Below are 20597 nucleotides of genomic sequence, written 5' to 3'. Positions count from 1 at the left end.
TTGTCTCCTTACACATGGGGGATTTTTACTGCTTTGTAGCATGATGTAGACTTTTAAGTGTTGTGTCTGTTCAAATCTGATCCTTGTGAAACAACTGTGTTTTTTTTGTTTGTTTTGTTTTTGTCTTCAATGTTTTAAATTTTATTCTAGTATAGCCTGTAACAAGTCTTAAGTATATATAAATCAATTTTTCTTTGTAAGTGGAAAAATTATTTTCCACTTATTGTTGGGTTCTGCGGGGGAGTGTTTTCTCTACATTTTCAGGGTGGCAGGCTGACGGGATCCAGCTGGTGCTCGTCATCTCCAATCAACAATGGCCTTAAATAGGAGAGGCTTCCCTGAAGAAGATGCCAGATGGTTCCGCTTCTACAGTGAACCAGCCCTGACCTCTCTCTGAGAATCAGATCACCTGGACTACTTGGCCCTCGCTGTTCGGCTTGGCCGAGCCCCTGGATTCCTCCACCACCACCACCCTGCTGCTGCCTGTCCACCCTCAGTTACCTGCTGGAACTCCCCCACCTGGAGACCCCTCGCTGCCCCAACTGCTGTACCCTCCTCTGCTCACCTGAACCCCCAATCCGTAAGCCCTCATCAGGTTACATCATCATTCCTGTCATTATTCCTCTGTCTAACTGCTCACCCATTTCTCAGTTCCTCCTCTGGCCCGGTTCCTCCCTGCTGCCGCTGATCTTCACCTCTCCATTGTTTTCCCCATTACACCTTCCTGTTCAATAAATCTGTAAACTGAGTTTGGGTGTCCGTAGTTGTTGCTTGCCTTCGAGTCCTGGTACCTCTCATTATGACAGAACCATCTGGCCAATCGGACTCTGCAGCACAACTACGGACCGCACTTTCTGAACAGGGGGTCCTTTTAGGCAGGCACGATGCCGCAATAAATGTTGTGACGCATCAGCAGAACTCCATACTTCAGTATCTTCATCAAATGGCTAATCAGATCCAGGCTTTGCAGAACAGGTCGCCTCCAGCCAACCCTGCTCCCGTTCCAGCTCCTGCTCCTGTCCCAGCCCCCACTACTTCCACTACTTCAGCTGCTTCTGCACCACCCCTGTGCCGTGATGTCAGCACACCCACTCCTGAACACTACTCAGGTGAGCTAGAGAAGAGCAAGGGTTTTCTGCTTCAATGTGCTTTAGCTTTTCGCCGGTCCCCACGCTCATTTCCTGACGATGCCAGCAAGATTTCTTTTGTTGTTGGGTTACTAAGAGATCGAGCACTTAGGTGGGCTGAGACAGTAGTTGATGAGGAGAACCTCGTATATTATTCCTATGAGGAATTTATTGAGCTCTTCAAACAAACATTTTGTCCCAAGCTTGGTGAGGAGGCTGCCTCAAAAAGAATCTGGAATTTAAGACAAGGGAATAGATCAGTGGCCGATTTCGCAATTGATTTTCGCACTCTTGGGACTGAATCAGGTTGGAATGAACCAGCTCTTAAAGGAGCTTTCCAACATGCTCTTAATGACAAATTGAAAGATGAGCTGGCGTGCCGAGATGAACCTGACTCTCTTGATGAGCTAATTAACCTGGCCATCAAGATTGATAACAGAATTAGAGATAGAGCCCGACCCTCAAATCCCCGACCACCTCTGCCTCCTATTAGGAGGGGTTCTCCCAGTCCTGACTCGCCCAGTCCTCCAATCCAGAACCCTCCAGAACCCATGCAGTTAGGCCGAGCCCGGCTAAGTTCAGAGGAACGGCAGCGCCGTTTATCCTCAGGTTGTTGTCTTTACTGCGGCTCCCCTCAACATTTCATCTCCTCCTGTCCAGTTCGCCCAAAAGCCCTGGCCCGCCAGTAGGTCTGGGGGTCCTGGCGGGCAGATCTAAAGAGAATGATTACCTCCGGCTAAGTCTCTCTGCTGTTCTCACTATCCAGCATGATTCCTACCCAGTCCAAGCCTTAGTTGACTCAGGTTCTGAACAAAATCTCATACACCCTGATCTAGTGGCACAATATCAGATTCCTGTCCATGCATTACCTTCCCCTCTCCAGGTGGCTGCCTTGGATGGTAGTCCTATGGCCAATATTACCCACCAAACTGACCCAGTTTCCCTCTTCGTGTCGGGCAATCACCAAGAGCTCATTCAATGTTTTGTGTTTTCCACGAAGGGTGCCCCTTTGGTTCTTGGGTTTCCCTGGCTCCTCAAACACAACCCCCACATTAACTGGGCCGATGCTCGCATTGACTCATGGAGTCCTTTTTGTCTCAACCAGTGCCTGCAGTCTGCTAAGCCATCCCTACCTTCAGACCTACCCCAGCCCGTGGGTAAACTTGATCTAACTAATGTCCCTAAAGAATACCATGACCTCCACCGGGTATTCAGTAAGGATATCGCCCAATCTCTCCCGCCTCATCGGCCCTATGATTGCTGTATAGACCTTCTTCCTGGAGCCCCACTTCCTTCCAGCCGTTTGTTCAACATCTCCAAGCAGGAGAGAGAGACTATGGAACAGTACATCAATGACTCACTTAAAGCAGGTCTCATTCGTCACTCTTCTTCCCCCCTCGGTGCAGGATTCTTTTTTGTGTCTAAAAAAGATAAGACTCTCCGGCCGTGTATTGATTACAGAGGACTCAACCAAATTACTGTAAAGAATAAGTATTCTCTCCCTCTCTTGTCCTCAGTTTTTGAACCAGTTCACCAAGCCTCCATCTTCTCAAAGCTCGACCTGCGCAATGCCTATCATCTCGTCCGCATTCGAGAGGGTGACGAATGGAAAACCGCATTCAAAACCCATATTGGTCACTTTGAGTACTTGGTCATGCCCTTTGGTCTCTGCAACGCCCCTGCCACCTTCCAGAACCTGATTAACGATGTTCTCCGGGACTTTCTCAATGTTTTTGTTTTTGTCTACCTTGACGATATTCTCATCTTTTCCAACAGCCTGGATGAACACCGCAAGCATGTCAGGTTGGTCCTCCAAAGGTTGTTGGAGAACCGGCTCTTCGTCAAGGCTGAGAAGTGTCAATTCCATGTTCCCTCCATAACCTTCCTCGGCTACGTATTTGAGGGTGGACAGGTGAAGACGGACCCGGCTAAGATCAAGGCAATAGAGGAGTGGCCTGTTCCAAACTCCAGGAAGCAACTCCAGCGCTTTCTGGGGTTTGCTAACTTTTACCGCCGTTTTATCCGGAACTTCAGTGTTATCGCAACTCCTCTCACTACTCTGACTTCCACCAAACAGCCCTTCAGATGGACCCCGGAGGCCAATCTGGCTTTTGATGAGCTAAAGAAAAGGTTTGTGGAGGCTCCAATTCTTATTCATCCTGACCCTTCTGCTCAATTCACAGTTGAAGTTGATGCATCTGAGACGGGTGTGGGGGCCATCCTATCCCAGCGTTCCTCCAGAGATGGCAAGCTCCACCCGTGTGCCTTTTTCTCGAAGAAGTTCACCACCACAGAGGGCAGGTATGACATTGGTGACAGAGAGCTTCTGGCCATAAAGCTAGCTCTTGAGGAATGGAGACACTGGCTTGAGGGTACAGAGCTCCCGGTCATCATCTGGACGGACCATAAGAATCTGTCGTATCTACAGTCTGCTAAACGCCTGAACCCACGGCAGTATCGTTGGTCCCTCTTCTTCTCCCGCTTCAACTTCAACATCACCTACCGCCCGGGTTCTAAGAACACCAAGCCAGATGCCCTCTCCAGACTCCACTCCCCAGATGACCCTTCTGAGGCCTCCGGAGCCATCCTCCCAGCCACCTGCACCATTGGGTCACTCACCTGGGACTTGGAAAGAGCCATCCAGGAGGCCCTAACCACTGATCCAGACCCAGGTAAGGGTCCCCCTAACCGCCAGTACGTCCCGACCCCCGTCCGAGCTCGTGCCATCCAGTGGGCGCACTCATCAGGTTTCTCTGGCCATCCTGGTATAAGCCGTACTATCGCCCTTCTTCGTCGATACTTCTGGTGGCCTTCACTTAATAAAGATGTCATTGAATATGTGTCTGCCTGTTCCACTTGTGCTAGAAACAAGACCTCACACCGCCCACCTTCTGGTCTCTTACAACCACTGTCCATTCCTAGCCGTCCCTGGTCCCACATTTCTCTAGATTTTGTCACTGGTCTCCCCACATCCAAACAGAAGAGTGTCATCCTCACTATTATAGATCGTTTTTCTAAGGCTTGTCATCTGGTGGCCCTCACCAAACTCCCATCGGCCGCAGAGACCGCCAAACTTCTTTTCCGTCATGTTTTTCGCCTTCATGGCATCCCCACGGAGATTGTCTCTGATAGGGGGCCTCAGTTTACCTCTCAGGTCTGGCGGGACTTCTGTTCTGCGCTCGGTGCTCGGCCTTGCTTGTCTTCAGGGTTCCATCCACAAACCAATGGACAGTGCGAGCGTCTAAACCAAGAACTAGAGAACACACTGCGCTGTTTATGTGCCTCCAATCCCACCTCATGGAGTGTCCACTTACCATGGGTGGAGTACGCCCATAACACGCACATCTCTTCCGCATCTGGTTTATCACCTTTTGAGGCCTCACAAGGGTTTCAGCCATCCCTTCTACCTGAGTCCTTCCCAGACAAGGTCATTCCGTCAGTCAGGCATCACATACAGAACTGTCAGCGTATATGGAACCAGACTAAGGCTGCACTTCAAAGAACGTCAGCCCAAAATAAGCGTCTCGCAGATAGGAAGAGAGTTCCTGCCCCCATTTTCTCACCTGGCCAAAGAGTTTGGTTATCGTCTAAAAACTTTCCACTAAAATCATGTTCCCGCAAGTTATCTCCCAGGTTTTTGGGTCCCTTCATTGTTGAAACCGTAATTAGCCCATCTGCAGTCCGTCTTAAGTTGCCTTCTCATCTCCGTGTCCATCCAGTGTTTCATGTGTCTCAGATCAAGCCCTACATCTCAAGTCCTTTGTGCCCTCCTTCCGAGCCCCCTCCGCCCGCCCGGGTCATTGATGGTCACCCGGCCTACTCCGTCCGTCGCATTGTGGATGTGCGTCCTCGTGGGCGGGGTAGGCAATACCTGGTGGACTGGGAGGGATATGGCCCTGAGGAGCGGTCCTGGGTTCCACGGTCCTTTATACTGGACCGATCCCTTATAACCTCTTTTGAACGTTCTGCTGCGTCTTCTTCAGGTCGGCCGCCAGGAGGCGTCCGTTGAGGGGGGGGGTACTGTTGGGTTCTGCGGGGGAGTGTTTTCTCTACATTTTCAGGGTGGCAGGCTGACGGGATCCAGCTGGTGCTCGTCATCTCCAATCAACAATGGCCTTAAATAGGAGAGGCTTCCCTGAAGAAGATGCCAGATGGTTCCGCTTCTACAGTGAACCAGCCCTGACCTCTCTCTGAGAATCAGATCACCTGGACTACTTGGCCCTCGCTGTTCGGCTTGGCCGAGCCCCTGGATTCCTCCACCACCACCACCCTGCTGCTGCCTGTCCACCCTCAGTTACCTGCTGGAACTCCCCCACCTGGAGACCCCTCGCTGCCCCAACTGCTGTACCCTCCTCTGCTCACCTGAACCCCCAATCCGTAAGCCCTCATCAGGTTACATCATCATTCCTGTCATTATTCCTCTGTCTAACTGCTCACCCATTTCTCAGTTCCTCCTCTGGCCCGGTTCCTCCCTGCTGCCGCTGATCTTCACCTCTCCATTGTTTTCCCCATTACACCTTCCTGTTCAATAAATCTGTAAACTGAGTTTGGGTGTCCGTAGTTGTTGCTTGCCTTCGAGTCCTGGTACCTCTCATTATGACACTTATTTAGATTCATGATGCTAATTTAAAATAAGGCAAAAATCTAAAAGTTGTTTTCTTTCTGATCAAACTTTGTTCATGTTCTGAGTTTTCGCTGCCCACTTTTTTGTATCTTACTCTTATTGCATCTTTCTTTTTTTCTTTTTCAAATTATGCCACATTTCTGTTCATTTTGAGGTGGAGTGATGCACATGCCACAAAACCCAATAACCCCAATGCTCCTTTCCACTCCACCCCCCACCTTTCCCGCAGTGACAGACAGGGCCTTGATTACATCATAAGCTGCCTGAACCTCCTTTGCTTTAAAGCCTGGGATTTGCTAGCAGGGCCCTTCTGTTGCGGAGCAGAACAGAGAGAGAGAGAGAGAGAGAGAGAAGCATACAGGCCCTAATCTATCAGGCGTCATAGTGTGCATCCCACTCTTCCTCCAGATTAAAGCCGAACAAGATTGTGTTCAGACAGATGAAAACATCCTTTATTGCTTATTGTCCTAAACTCTCCCCTGTCATTTTGGATTGGAACCTTGAAAGTGTGATTCGCACAAGACCAAGTGCATGTCTCCACGTAACATTTTAAGTTTGATATGCAAACTAACTCTGTAGATTAAAGGACTTATTAGCATGTTTTCCTGCAAAAGCCTACCTCCCTCCCTTTCAGTCAGCAGCACCGCCACAAAGTGCTATCAAATCTTTTAGTAGGTGATGCAGCGGCTTTGTGTTTTGTAAGTCCGTGCTAGAAATAAACTTAATGGATAAATGATTGAAATGTAGAGGATATCGAGTGCTACAAACGGCTACCAGTTTAGTTTTAATTATAAAACTTAATGATCAATAAAATAACTTTTTTTAGGTAAACTCCCAGGTCTTCGGTGGGGGCAAACCTGGTGCCCACGGACACCCTGTTGGTGACCCCTGACCTAGACAGAAAAGCTTTGGTTCTCCATCATGAAAGCAATATATGTAGCAGTGAAAGATCCATCCGAAGAGGGGAGCCTCCGCCATTGATCCTTCTTACTTGTCGGATGAAGCTCCAGCCATGACTTCAGTGGCCGCAGCACCGCAGGGGGCCAGGGGGTGCACTGCAGGGTGAGGGGCTGGGTCATTCTTTTTGTCCAGAGTCCTGCAAGTAGACTCTGTAGCCGGGCTTTAATCTCCACTAATCGTTTCTTAATACGTGTGCATCCCAGGCCCTCCACCTCTGCACGCAGGCACACATATTCCACACATATGGATGACATGCTTCTGGCCTGAGCCCCCACTTGCTCAAACAAGAATTAATCTCTTAAAAAAAAAAGAAAAAAAAAAAGTCACTGCTTTGGAACCAGATGAACGCATACTTCCAGTTGTCCCTTATCAAATTGCCTGCGAGCTTCCTAAGATTTGACCTTTTGTGAATTTAAACATGACTGAATAACTGTATGCACTAAGTCTTTAATTGGAGATTTTGCGACCTAAACTGGAAACACTTCACACTTTATTCTTTATACTTGAAATAGTGTAATGTCTAGAAAACTCTATCTATCTATCTATCTATCTATCTATCTATCTAGATAGATAGATAGATAGATAGATAGATAGATATATGGACTATATGTCTTAGAAGAGTTGTGATACAGCTTTTTCACATTTCCCCCAGTTCACCTCTGATTGGTTGAACCCTTCAAGCTCTAATCAAGCTCTTCTTGAGGACTCCTCTTCCAGAAGCAGGCACTGGTAAAAGCAGTGCTTAAGAAAGAACTACAAAACGCACCAAGAGGGTTTGCCCTGACCAAGTCATTGCTATAATTAATGACTTAATGACCACCAAATAGTTGACATTGTTTTGTAAAAATCAGTTGTCACTTTGACATTAAAACCTCACCTGTTTTAAACTTCTTTTTTTTTTTAATCAGAAAAGCTACATTTTGTTGATCATGACTGACTTGTAAACGCAATAGAAGGGTAAAACATCCAAGGGAGTGAATAGTTTTACATGCACTGTGCATCAATGTGCGAGCTAAGCAGTAAGGTTGAATTGCAATTGCACAGCACAAGTGGAAAAAGTTTGCTTTTGAGATCGACTGACAGACGGACCTGATTGATCCGTGAGCCTCAAGCTAAGATACCTTAATCACACTACAAAGTGGAAAGACACGCTTGGAGATCCCGTCTTCCAAACCACATCTCTGTAAGATGGAAAACGTTCAAACGATCCGTGGAAAGGCAATGAAAAATAATGGGATAAAAACGCTGACATGCTTGCTGATGAAGCATCTTCCGCCTTAAATGCAGCCTAATAGCGGCCGACTCACACCTCCGTCCAACTCCGGTCCAGACACTGCGTAAGGACGAAGATAATCTTATTTCACTAATGCTCTGCAGCCTGCATTAGAACACAGAAGCTCTGTCTCAGCTCGACTCTACCCACCCAGGAAGCTGTGAGTGAGTCAGACCAAGGGAGAAAGGGGCCAGAGAGTTGCTGAAGGTGGTGGCTGGGAGGCGGGGTGGTCTGCGGGGATAGAGGGTGCACTCAAAAATGCAGTGTAACCTGATCTGTTCGGCCCATCTGGAGAAGGCCTGGCATTGACAGGGGCGATCCCACAATGCACTTTGCTGCAGAGAAGATCGTTAGAGGGAAACTGACACAATGGACGCAGTCTTTTTGGAAGAATTTATTACGGACCTTTTTGGGGTGTGCTAAAAAAAGAAAAACAAGTAACTTGAGAGATGAGTCAGCAGGTGCCAGCACACAAACTACACACCGGATGGTTTTGGCTAAGGCATTTTGCCCGCTGAACACAGGATTTCATTTTAGATCATCCCAAATACGTATCTGATCAACCTTAGCACTTACCGACTCTTAGTGGCTCAACTGTTTGCTGAAGTCCAGTGATGACATTCTGGTAGATCAAATATACACCAGGCCTTCAGGCAAACCGTTGACAATACAAATCATATTAGCTAAAGCTCAAGTGTGGGCCATAAAGCAGGATTAATGCAAAGGCAGATAAAGGGTTTTAAATCCCACCATATCCCCCTGTCACCTACATTAGCAGACCCTGACCCAGATATAGAAAGCTCAGAGTAGAGCAGTTTTATTTTGTCTTGATTTGAGCCAGTGCAAGGCAACATCTGAGGGAGAGCCCCTCGCTCTCAACCATTCGTCGTCAACAAGGCTGCATTGAAAGAAGAGGGTAAGACGACACCGCATGGGTTGGCAATTATGCCACAGGAGCTAAGAGAGGAGTCCTCTGATGGCCGCTGGCTGCAAGCAGGAATGGCTGGACATCTGTGCATAAAGTCCACTGCAGCACATCTCGTATCACTGCGCCATCAAAGTCAAAAACCTATCAGGAAAAACTGACTGATGGGCAGAGAAATCCATTATTGTTGTTGCGTTATATCAGCACAAACTACAAGCAATTTGTTTCACCCATTAAACACATGAATGGCCTCAGACAACTTACTGCTATTGAGAGCTCTGCTTATCCATTTTTTTCTAAGAATACGTTAGCTATTTTAGTGCATGTCAAAAAAAAGCGATTGTGGTAAATTCAATCAAGCTATTATTTTCAATCAAGCCATTCCTTAAAGATTCCTTGAAAGTTATCACAAAATCTATCTATATCACTCCCATATGGTAATAAATATTACTTTAAGTGGTAAAAAAATGATGACTCACCTCCGGTCTGCTAAAAATGTGATGGGTCTGCTAGCTAACTGATGTGGAAAGATGAGCTGACGGCTGAATTAAAACACCCATTCAAAGCTTCCTTCAGTTGTTATCTAGACTAAATTTGACTAGTTTTGACTGAATCTCCCCTTGGACTGCCTATAGAAGATGCTAGCTAAAGATTGACATCGAATTCCAGAGGAGTCAAAGTGTTACTTAGCCTGACACAAGCCACCAACAGATCTCCTCATCAAAGTCTTCACAGGGGCGCTCAGTAAAAATTTAGGTAACGTCACACTCCAAAAAGAAATGGGACAGTGTGAGAATCTCACAATAGCGTTGAAGAAACATGGTTTAATAGTATTTACATTAAAATTAACATAACAAGCAGCTATAAGTTTGGCTAGTCAGGCTACTTGCTAATTGCTGTAGCTAATTGCTTAACAGGCATTCATTCAAAGTCAGACATATTTGACAAAATCAAATATGTCTGATTTTTTTTTTTTTTAGCTTAACATTGTTAAGCTAACCCTTAACAATGTTAAGGGTTAGCTTATGTGGGGCAATATTTGGGGTAGGAGCAGAGCAACTTAGACTGAAAAACACTCCAGTCATTACAGCACTCTCTTTAGCATCATATTAACAGCATTTTAAACTATAAGAACACTGTGTTGGGATTTTTTAGTGTGTTTTGGAACTTTTTAAAATCTCAATATTCCTTAAAAATTGGTAAGTGACCTGAAGGCAGGTGCTGTTCTTCAGCAGTCAGTGGACAAGAGGCTAGTAGTCTATGGGTACCTGATGGTTAGTGTGCTTTTCATGGGGATATAGTCATGTAAAACAGTGGTTCCCAGCCCTGGTTCTCAGGCCCCGTCCAACATGTTTAAGATGCGTCTTTGTTCCTGCACATATGTTGCATATAACACCTGATGAGTGCGTGACCTTCTCTGCATGCCATCTAGTTAGTCACCCAGTTAAGTCAGGTGTGTGACAGCAAGGAGACACTTAAAACATTCAGGACAGGGGTGCTTGAGGAACTTTGTTGAGAATTAATGATCTAAAACAGAGACAATACAATATTGGGTAGAATATTTTGATGAATTAACTTCTCATTTTTTACCAGAACATACTGTACACCCCACTAACAGCGATTTTATTGAAAGGTACAAGGTTGTTGTTTTTTTTGGAGTGTTCAGCTCTGACTGCATTCTGTTAAAAAAAAAAGAAACTTTTATTGACCTTTGACTAAAAACTCCATATTAACATAATTGGAAGGTAAGGGATGAATGGATGGACTTGAAACTTTGAGGTATGTTTTGTCTTCTCCTGTGCATACAATGCAATCAATTTGTATGGCAGACTCCAAAGTGCCCTCAAACAGATGCAGTGAGCATCAAATTCGCCATGAATTTTCAGAACATTTGTGACAGTGTAGTTGTCTTTTTTTTACTTACATAACATCAAAAATGTGAGGCTTTTTCTTGAATCCAACCATTGCAATTGTATGTGACCTGTCCAGATGCATAACCCGTTGTAGATACGTTCCAGCAGCAGGGTGTGAAAAACGGACGGATGGATGACCTTCGAGACCACGTACCAAAAGCCTAAAATGACCTTCACGGAGTTACTGGAGCTCTGAGGCCAGGGTGTGCAGGGGAGGAACAGAGGCTCACCCCACCCTTCATCACCTTCAGCCACTCACTCACTCACTAAAAATGTAAAAATGTTCCTCAGACTTTAAATCAGCAACAGGACCAGCCCAGGTTGTTGTCGCTTTTAGCTGGCGGACGCTCCCAGACAGTAGTTGGCAAGTCTAGAACCACCGGATCCATCTACCTCACCAGTGTGAGTTCTACCATTGCCAAACACCACCTGAGAGCTGCCGGGACTCTCTGAACCCATAGAAGCCAAAAACAAAATCACACGAAGACAAACAGTTTGCTATGGAGCTACAGATGCACATGGGTGGAAAAAGAAAAAAAAAACATGTCTGATTTTTTCTTTGATTTGGGGAGAGTCCTCTTGGGTGTTGGCTTCCATTACAACATTCTCATAAAATGGGTCCATTTCCCCCCCGAGGAATATAAACGAGAGTTAAGCAACCAAACAAATCAAACTGGATGGCGAAAGCATTCCAATCCGCAGCCGAGCAAATTCGTTGGAAATCTGTCTTGTCCTATATTGGCACTACACATAATTGCTCAAAGTATATATACAGAAGCAAAAATGTGCTAGTGCCAAAATGGGCAAAGAAGAAGAGTGGCTTGGGTATCCAAGGGCAAAGCAGCTGTTGTCACAGAGACACACAGATGAAAAGATGAACGTGTCGCAATACGGCCCGTGCACCAGAACGTTACATCACTTTCCCCATCCCACCCACGAACGACAGAAGAGCACAGCAGCAGAAAGTAAGCTGAGAAGCAAGTGGTTCTTTCTCTGCTCTGTTTATGGCCCTATGGTAATTCACTGATAGGGAGCTCTCACAGTGAATTCTACCAGTGCCATACACAGAACAGGAGTCGTTATCAGCACCCAAAACGCCCTACGGATCGGCTGGTTAGCGAGTCTGGGCGAGGACACTAAGACCAGCGGAGCAAAGCTACGCGCCACATAGACCACCACAGACAGGCCTCCGGTGAGCGGAGGAGAAACAGCAGCCTAGAAAGCGAAAGTGCCAGGAAAGAAGTTATGCCACGAAGGTGGAGGGGATACGCAGTGGTTCGTAGCAGTGACGCAGCTTGTAACTCGGATGTGCTGCAGTGCGGTGGACTGACCCAGACATTGAGTAACAGGTCAAAGACTACTGTGTCTGGACTAAATATAAGTCCAGCCAATCCCGAGGGCGCACAAACACCCTCGACTAGCTGTTTACGGCTAATCACCTGCGTTGCCATCTTTAGATTTTGAGGAAATCAGGGGTTATAATTAACCAATCAGGTAGAAAACTATTCTTAAAACAAATGTAAACAGGGCACATCTGAATGGGTACATTGTGCAATGTAGCCACAAGAAGCTCAAATTTAGAGTTGTACCTATTGGACTTCATTGGTGAGACTTTTTTTAATGTTTGAGATGAAAAAATGTGTGGCAGGTGCATTGATTAGGGTAGTAATTTTGAATCCAACAGCAACAAAAAAATAGGGAGCTACCCACATTTATGCGTATTTACCCAATTTTTATTAACCTACAAAAAAAATGCAACAAAGTACCTGCTCTTGGTTGATGCGGTTATTGCAAATACATTTGTAAATTTTCAATTTTTCAATGTTAGAGCAGAGGATCTGATTTCTGGCTGGCTGACTGGTGCAGCTCGACTAAAATCTAACCGGTGCATCATAAAGAAAAAACAAAAGGCCAATCTTGCAAAAATGAAAAATATTTTGACAAGTCAAAATGACAAACAAATGATCATTTGATTAAAATGATGAGGCCAAACAAATAACCAAACGTAGCTGTGAAAACATTAAAAAAATCAGAGCAAATAGAGTACTACAAAAGTACATATTCACACAGCCATGTTAGACATAAGGTTTAGCCCAGGAGTTAATCTCTTAACATCCTGACCACATCCACAGCATGTCCAGAGACAGTCACCTTTAACATGACCTCTGTAGATTAGGGTCGTTTTGCTTTCCAGCCAATGCTCTTCTGGGAATGACATCTTTACAGATTTTGAGAGAAAATTAACGTCAGCCTTAAAGTCAGTTGTGTAGATTAGCTTTTCAATTAACTGGCACACACAAGTTAGCTCCCTCACCAACTCAAATGAGCCCACAAAACATAACAGAGCAAACGTCTTACGAGAACCCGAACAAATTTGGTTGTGGAAAATGCGATTCGTAAAGCGGACGCAACAACGACCTAACAGCAAATGACTGACCTTGACTCTGTTGTGTACAGCATCCCTCTGCTACAGATAATCCGAGAGGAATGAGCTTTCTCAGTCCCTCGGCCCCCCATCCTGCCGTGCCAGGGCCCGTGCAGAAGTCGCCCCACCCTTGGTTCGGCCATTAGCTTCCCTGCACTGTGGGGCCCCGCAGTGCAACGGAGCTCCCATTGATTCTCAGCGATCAAACCATGTACTAAGTGATTCCTCAGACGCCCAAATGGCTTCCTGAGCAAGACTCTCAATACCATTTCCTGGAGAAATCAATACCACTAAAAAGCCAAGTCAGGCAAAAATAAATAAATAAAACAGAAGAAACACTGTCTCCTTCTTACTCATTCTAGGATGATATTTTTTTTTCTAGTCATGCTTTTTAAAAAAAAAAAACACTGGAAGACTTTAAAACTCAAGGATGTAAAGTGGAGAAAATGTTGTTTTTGACAGAAAACTGCAGCTTTTAATTTTTAAATTCTCTCACTGAGAAAATACGCCTGGACTTTAAAGTGTTTATCATTATCGAGGCCAGCAGATAAATAATACACCAAACAGCAAAACCACTTTGGTGGACTGAGGTGTTTTTAAGTATTTAACGGGCTTACATTTTCGACCTGATCATTTTTTAAAATACAAATTACTCAAACTGAAATGTAATTGGGAATTTCATGTAAGACATTGCTCGTTTCTTCTAATTATAAGGTTGTAATAATTATAAGAGAACATATTCAATCCAACTAATTAAGCTGACAAAAAAAAATCAGCTTGTTTTATGTCATGACGAAAATAAGTCATGACTTCTGTAAAATATTCAAAGGATGCTAAAATTATAATTCGACATTATGTGCAACACATTATGTCCTTTTGTCTGCTGGCCTTAAATCAACAACATGAGAGCTGCAACCTCCCCCTCCCCTCATCCCACAGTTAATCGCATTTGTCCCAGTAGGAACCTACAAGTCCTCAACTTCACGGTTATTTCAGGAGGATTTAGAGGTTCTCTAAGACCTGAGATCTCAGTTCACCATCAGCTATGCAACAACAGTCTCGAAAACAACTTGAATCATTTTGGTCACAAACCTAGTTTTGATGTCGCTGCTTACATTTTCAGACATGATGAGGATGTTTTTTCTTTTTTTCTCTTTTGTGGTTTATATTTTTGACAACATTCCAATAATAATAATAATAATAATAATAATATTTAAAAATGATTTCCTAAAGTGGGAATAAACTGCGAAGACCTTAAAGTTGTGCAGTCACAAAATGAATCCTGGACCAGTCAGTATTCTCCATTTAAACGCATAGAAAAGCAGGTGCAACACGGTGAAGACAGCAGAGCAGCAGCCTTGAGAGCCCGCACGAACAGCGCCAAAAAAACACATTAGAGAAAAGCACTGTTTGGTTCTCAAAGAAGAAATACGATGGAGAACTGCATTTCTGAATCTTCGCGCTTGACTCGATCTTGACTATATATTTTTTAATTTCAAAAAAATAGTCCCATCTCTTATTGGGTCTGCAATCAATTGAATATATAGCAGTAAATTCAGTTGTATTTTTAAGCTATTTAAAGCCGCATACAATATATTTTATATGGATTTTTCTTTTTTTAGATTAATCACTCAGAAGTTTTTCCTAAATGAATTCAAGCTTTAAAAAAAAGAAAGAAAGAAAAAGAAAAAAAAAGCCCTGATTTCACATTTATCCCTTGCTAGAGTATTAATTCGCGTCGTACCTTTGAATCTCTTGCAGCTGATCGGCACATCTTACACACTAAAGTCGCTCATTTTCATCGCAAACCTATCATTACGCCTCAAAGCTTTTTGCTCCGGGTTTCAAGCCGAGTTGGTACTTGCTGATGGTGACACAAGCCTCCGCGCCGCAGCTCTGCAGGATCACAATGAGACAAAAGAAATCCAAACGCAGTCCTGAACTTCCTGAGTATCAAATGTCAAATTCAGCCCTCTGGACTCCTCTCCTCCTCTCCTTCTCTCCTCCTCTCCCACCGCCTACCTCCCTTTTTTTTTCCTTTTTTACCTGCGCGTCCAGAGCTGCTCGCTCTCGCAGGAAGAAGGAGAAAGGTGCACCTATTTAAAGGCGCAGGCACACACAGGAGCGACTCAAGCTCCAAGTCCAACGTAAAACTTAACAAGCGTTTAGATCCCGTCTTCTTCGGTGGTTTTTCGGTCGAAATGGATGAGGATGAGCGCTGACCTGCACTGAGCGAAAACAACAACAACAAAAAAACCCAAAAACAAAACAGACTTTGAAAACAAAGAGTGTGAGAATTATTGCTGTGGCTTTTTGTTAAAGACAGGGCCCAAGCAGCTTCCATTGAGTCTCCCTTCGCCTGCTGGACTTCAAACAGGCTGAGCGGATGAGGATTGGTTTAGTCTTTGCGGATTAAACGCTTTTGCAGCAAAATGATTTGGAGCAACCCCCTCCAAACTCAACCCCCCACCTCCACCTGTCCTGGGCAGTATTTTGAATATATATACATATATATATTTTAATGGACATATATTATTTTTTCAATGATGCGTTATGATCCATTTTTATTTAAACCTTTTAGGGGTTGTTTTTTTTTTAATCTGGACAGGAATATATTCCAACTGTTTCAACCATTAAAAAAAAAAAAAAAACAGACAGTAGAAACCCATCTGTTCTGCGGCACTATGACAATCCGTGCGACGATTTCAACGCAATTTTATTCAAATTGCACGTTTTTAAAAACAGCAGCACTGAATGCTTTTATCATAAATGACAAACCACTAACAGGCCGAAAGCATGGAGAGGCCTGCAGGCCTGGGCTTTATGCAATCTGTAGATTACTAGTGCTATACCTTCGCAACAGTTATTAAAATAATAATAATAATAATAATAATAATAATAATAATAATAATAATAATAATAATAATAATAATAATAATAATATTTGTTGTTCTTTAGAGAACCACATACAGCATCTTTCCTTTTCATGAACTGGAAGTAGAGCTGCAAAGTGGAAGCATAAAAAATACACTAAAACATAAGAGGAGCTGTTCAAGAAAGACAGGAACTTCAATCACAGAAGCTAACGCAAGATAAACATTAGCTAGATGTTAAATACTTAAACCCTTATACTTGAACCAAAACACAATTTATCATCGATAAAAGGCTAGACCTTTCCACCAAGGCAGTGTTAGGAACACTTTTAACAGCATAAATATTTAGAACAGTGTCTGTTTCGCTATGGAAACATTTGACCTTATTCTGAATTGAGTCTAGCTCAATAAGTACAGTAGGGTGATATTGGAAGATTTGACTTCCTATAAATTGGAAGAGATCCATCCTGAAGACTCCTACAGGAGGAATCTGGTTCTGCTGTAAAGTGTAATGCAGCATAGCATGCTGAGTTCAGTCCATTTTTATTGAGAAAATGTAACATGGATATAAATAATATGATTAGAGAAAGGATATGTGGACATGTCTTAAGGAAAAAAGGGAACACCTTTTCAAATAATAATAATAACAATAACGTTTAGCTATAAGCTTTTCGAATACCTGAGGATAATTTCCCACCTCCTCAGAATAGACTTTACATCAACCAGAGTGATAAAAGAAGATAAATCTTAACAGGTCAGCATCTGATGCAATGGTGCTGCAAATGATCATGTCATCAGCATGTAAATACATTCTAGTGATTTCTAGATTACAGCTCATGTTAAGCTAATAGAAGCTTTATTACACGGTTTTATATGCAATGTAATTCTGTATTACCAGCTGGGAACTTCAAACTCCACTTCAGAGTGTACACGGAACACATTAGGAGTTCCTATCCCCATTTGTTTGTAAAATAAATAAATAAAATAAAATAAAAAATAAGAAGAAGAATAAAATGGCACCGAGAACAGATCCCTGAGGAACACCAGTAGATATTTTAAGTGGAGCGTTTGTCTGACATCTGAAGTTCTGTCAGACAAATAATTTATACAGCAAAGACATCATTTCTGGTTAATTCATAAGAATAAAACACCCAAGACTTACACGTTTTAGCTAATCCCCCCTCATCCTCATCCACACAGGATTAGTTTTAGTCGGCTGCTGCTGCTGCTGCTGCTGCTGCAGTTCTCGCTTCGAGATGCTGCGAGATCAAATGACCACGTCCAGATGGCTAATGATTATCAAGCACTGCATTTAAAGCTCCCACTCCCCTGCAGATTGCGTAACACTTCCTTGTCCGGGAACAGCGAGGGAAAGCAGGGGGGGAAAAAATACCTCTGCTGCGACGCCAGAACTGTGCCAACGTATTTCTTTTTCGTTCGTTTTTATTTTACAACCCGATTTATAATAATGTCGCCAAAGCCTTCAGGTAAAGTTCATACGACCTGGTGATGGAGGGCCAGAGCTGCATCTCTGGGCCTTCACACGGCCTCTGCTCCTCCTCCTCATCCTCCTCCTCCTTGGTTTTACGCAGCAGTGCGCACACGTGGTGCGCCCGCTTTGCTTTTGGATGCTCAATATATGCGGCGGAGCGCTGGCCACGCTCCTCTCCGATGGGCAGTGAGAGTCCATTTACCTGCTGTTGATAATCAGATAACCGGGCGCACAAAACCCGTCTAATATTTAGAGGTGATGCGGCCGGCTTGGGTTACACTCCATTCAGAGCGAATAGCGACGGTGAAATCAATCCTGACCGCCGCCGCTCAGCAGAAACCCCTTCAAAAAAAAAAAAAAAAAAGAGAGAAAGAAAGAAAGGGAAAAAAAGCCTTGACGTGGTTTCCACCTGCTGAAACCCGAACCGCGGATCCGCCGTGCGTGTGTGTAAAGGAGACGAGGAGCATTCTGAATATTTTAAAAAACCTCATTCGGTTCCTTTTTGTGACGGAACCCGATGAGATCGGATGATGGAGGCAGGAGGCACGCTGGAGGAAACAATGATGCTACGAGAATTAGTCACTGAAAGGGAATATTTCAATAACCTGGGCACTGATGAGGCAAGGGAGTGGCACCATCAAAAAAAAAGGAAAAAAAAGAGAGAAAAAGACAGAAAAGATAAAAGTGAGCGGCACACAGTGACAGTCACCTGGTTGAATAAAAAAAAAAATGAAGCAGCAGATGCATAAATGTAAATAAAACAAATAAGCTACGATAACAGTGATGATAAATACAATCGAATCAGAAATGTATATATAAACACATTCATGTAAATAAGTAAAGCTGTGATAAACCTGAGCTGGAGAACATTTTCAAACAAATACAGTAAAACACAACCGAAAATAACTATAATTAATTAATTCATTAAAAAAAAAAAGTGTTAAGAGCATTTTCTAAAATGGGTGTCATACGTTAAATTCAACATACCAAATATTTCGCAGCATATTTATCTGATTAATATTTATCAGATCAATTCGATATACATGTAAGGCTATTAAATGTACATGTTTTTATTTTTATTTTCGTTTGGGAAACAGTTGTGCCAGGTTTGCCTTTGGTTTCTCCTTCTTTCAGCCGCAGTTAGCTTCGAGTTGTTCTGTGTGTGTGTGTGTGTGTGTGTGTGTGTGTGTGTGTGGGTGTGTGTGTGCGTGTGTGTGTGTGTGTGTGTGTGTACTACTTGCTGCTGTTGCCACCCCAGACATCAGTTACGGGTCTGAAACAGAGCTTGTAACCCGAGAGAACCAATCGTCTGCCACCAAACTCCATCCTGAGGAACCCAACACCTAGAACACACTGATGAGAGTTTCCTCTGATTGGTTGATGAGCTCCCGGCTTCCCAGCATGACGTTGTACGTGACCATTGTATTTGTATGTGCATTGTAGGAATTACTGAAAGAGACAACGTGGAATCAGCAGGGGGTCTATTTTTATGAGCGGGATACAACTTAATCTTTCAGTGCGGAGACTCGAGGTTCACTTCCTGCTAAAAGCTTTGTTCTGGAAAATGCTCGAGACAACAGCGATTGATCATGCCTCGCAGCAGACGGCTCGTGAGCTCTAATGTGGAGCCTGCGGGCTTCGTAATGCCTTAAAAGGCCACAGTGGCGCAGGACACCTGACCACCTCGTCTCTGCGCGGGCCAATCGGATGGCTGCTGCAAAGGCTTTTGGGATTACGTCAGCGGGTCTCGAGCAACGCACTGCGGATAAAACAGACGCTTTAAATATTTCATTGAGGTTCTCAGGTTGCTGGACTTCTGGAGGTCAGGGCGGGTGGGGGGAGCGCAGAAGAGACGGCCCCCATTCTCCCCTCCTTCCTCTCCACCCAATAACCTCCTTCTAATGCGGAATTAAAGGGAAGTTTTGTCGAAATTGACAGTGATAGATCGTCACAAAGTGGTGCAAGAATGTGAAGTGAAAGGAAATTGGGAACCGATTGTGCAGAAGTGTTTATCCCTCTTTATTTTTTTAACACCTTAATGTACAAATCAGAATTAGAAAAATAGATAGAGCCCTCCAATTTTAATTTCATGTCAGTACGATTCCAGCTCTTAAAGGCAATTAGTGGGGAAAACAAACAAGCAAAAAAAACTTCATTAAAACCAAAGAACCCAGCAGCAGACTGGTTAAGATTTTTGGAGAATTTTAAAGCAGAGTTACCTTCTAAAACATCCGACACTGACCACATCTCCATGGAGATGCATGGTAGTGGCAACATCATGCTGTGGCGATATATATGTATATTTTTTTTTTCAAAAATAGATATCTTTTAAACCAAAATTTTTTTTCTTTAAGCCCATTTTAATTCTTTTCGTCTTCCACTATGTAAAACCTCCCCTAAAATTCTGTGCAGCGTCCGACCTGTCAACGATTCTAAATTTAAGAAGCCATTTCCACATTTTAGTCAGTTTTCAGCTTCAGTTGCGCTTTAATTATTTGGCGGTTATTATGTCAGATGGGAGAGAAATTCCATCTCTTGGCTTTGCAGCAGTGATAAAGACAAACAGGAAGAGAGGACAGATTGCTGCGTGACAGAATACATTTTTCAGAGGAGAGCGGATTAAACAGCCTTATGTCAGAGCATTTATCCCCCCCTGCTGTGATTATACAGAGGGCCGGTGGGGAGTTTCAGCTGAGGGGCAGCGGAACGGACAATGAGCTAGCGCCCTCGTCTGGTCCACTGGTTAAACAGCACGCAGCGACCGTCATATTTTCAGGGTACGCAACAAATTAGGGAATTGTTAACTCCAGTCCAAGTAGTTCATTTACCATGGAATAAAAAACGAAGCTAAACCTCAGGAGATGTTCATGAACCACCTACATTTCAGGTAACAGCAACGGAAACTAATGTGCTCCATCAGTTTCACAGCACTGACAGGAAGCACGTCTCACTCTGGACATTTCTGCACCAACAGCTGAGCGAGGC

At 43.9% G+C, this 20597-nt stretch overlaps 1 protein-coding gene and 1 long non-coding RNA gene across 2 annotated transcripts; both read left to right on the top strand.

Annotated features, from left to right (window-relative positions):
- The first annotated feature begins 225 nt into the window (after positions 1–225).
- On the top strand, positions 226–749 carry LOC148152499 (uncharacterized). The gene is made up of 2 exons (XR_015762095.1): positions 226–580; positions 652–749. It is a non-coding gene; the product is annotated as an uncharacterized LOC148152499 (long non-coding RNA).
- A 50-nt stretch (positions 750–799) lies between these two features.
- Positions 800–3668, top strand: LOC148152498 (uncharacterized). The gene is made up of 3 exons (XM_088003107.1): positions 800–1109; positions 3311–3428; positions 3556–3668. Exons 1-3 carry the CDS (start codon positions 800–802, stop codon positions 3569–3571), a joined length of 444 nt encoding a protein of 147 aa, XP_087859233.1. The 3' UTR covers positions 3572–3668.
- Positions 3669–20597: the final 16929 nt, after the last annotated feature.

This window comes from Poecilia mexicana, unplaced genomic scaffold, assembly GCF_051168715.1.
Source record: "Poecilia mexicana isolate PSO_F unplaced genomic scaffold, ASM5116871v1 scaffold_23, whole genome shotgun sequence".
Lineage (NCBI taxonomy): Eukaryota > Metazoa > Chordata > Actinopteri > Cyprinodontiformes > Poeciliidae > Poecilia > Poecilia mexicana.
This window is presented reverse-complemented; position numbering and strand designations above follow the sequence as displayed.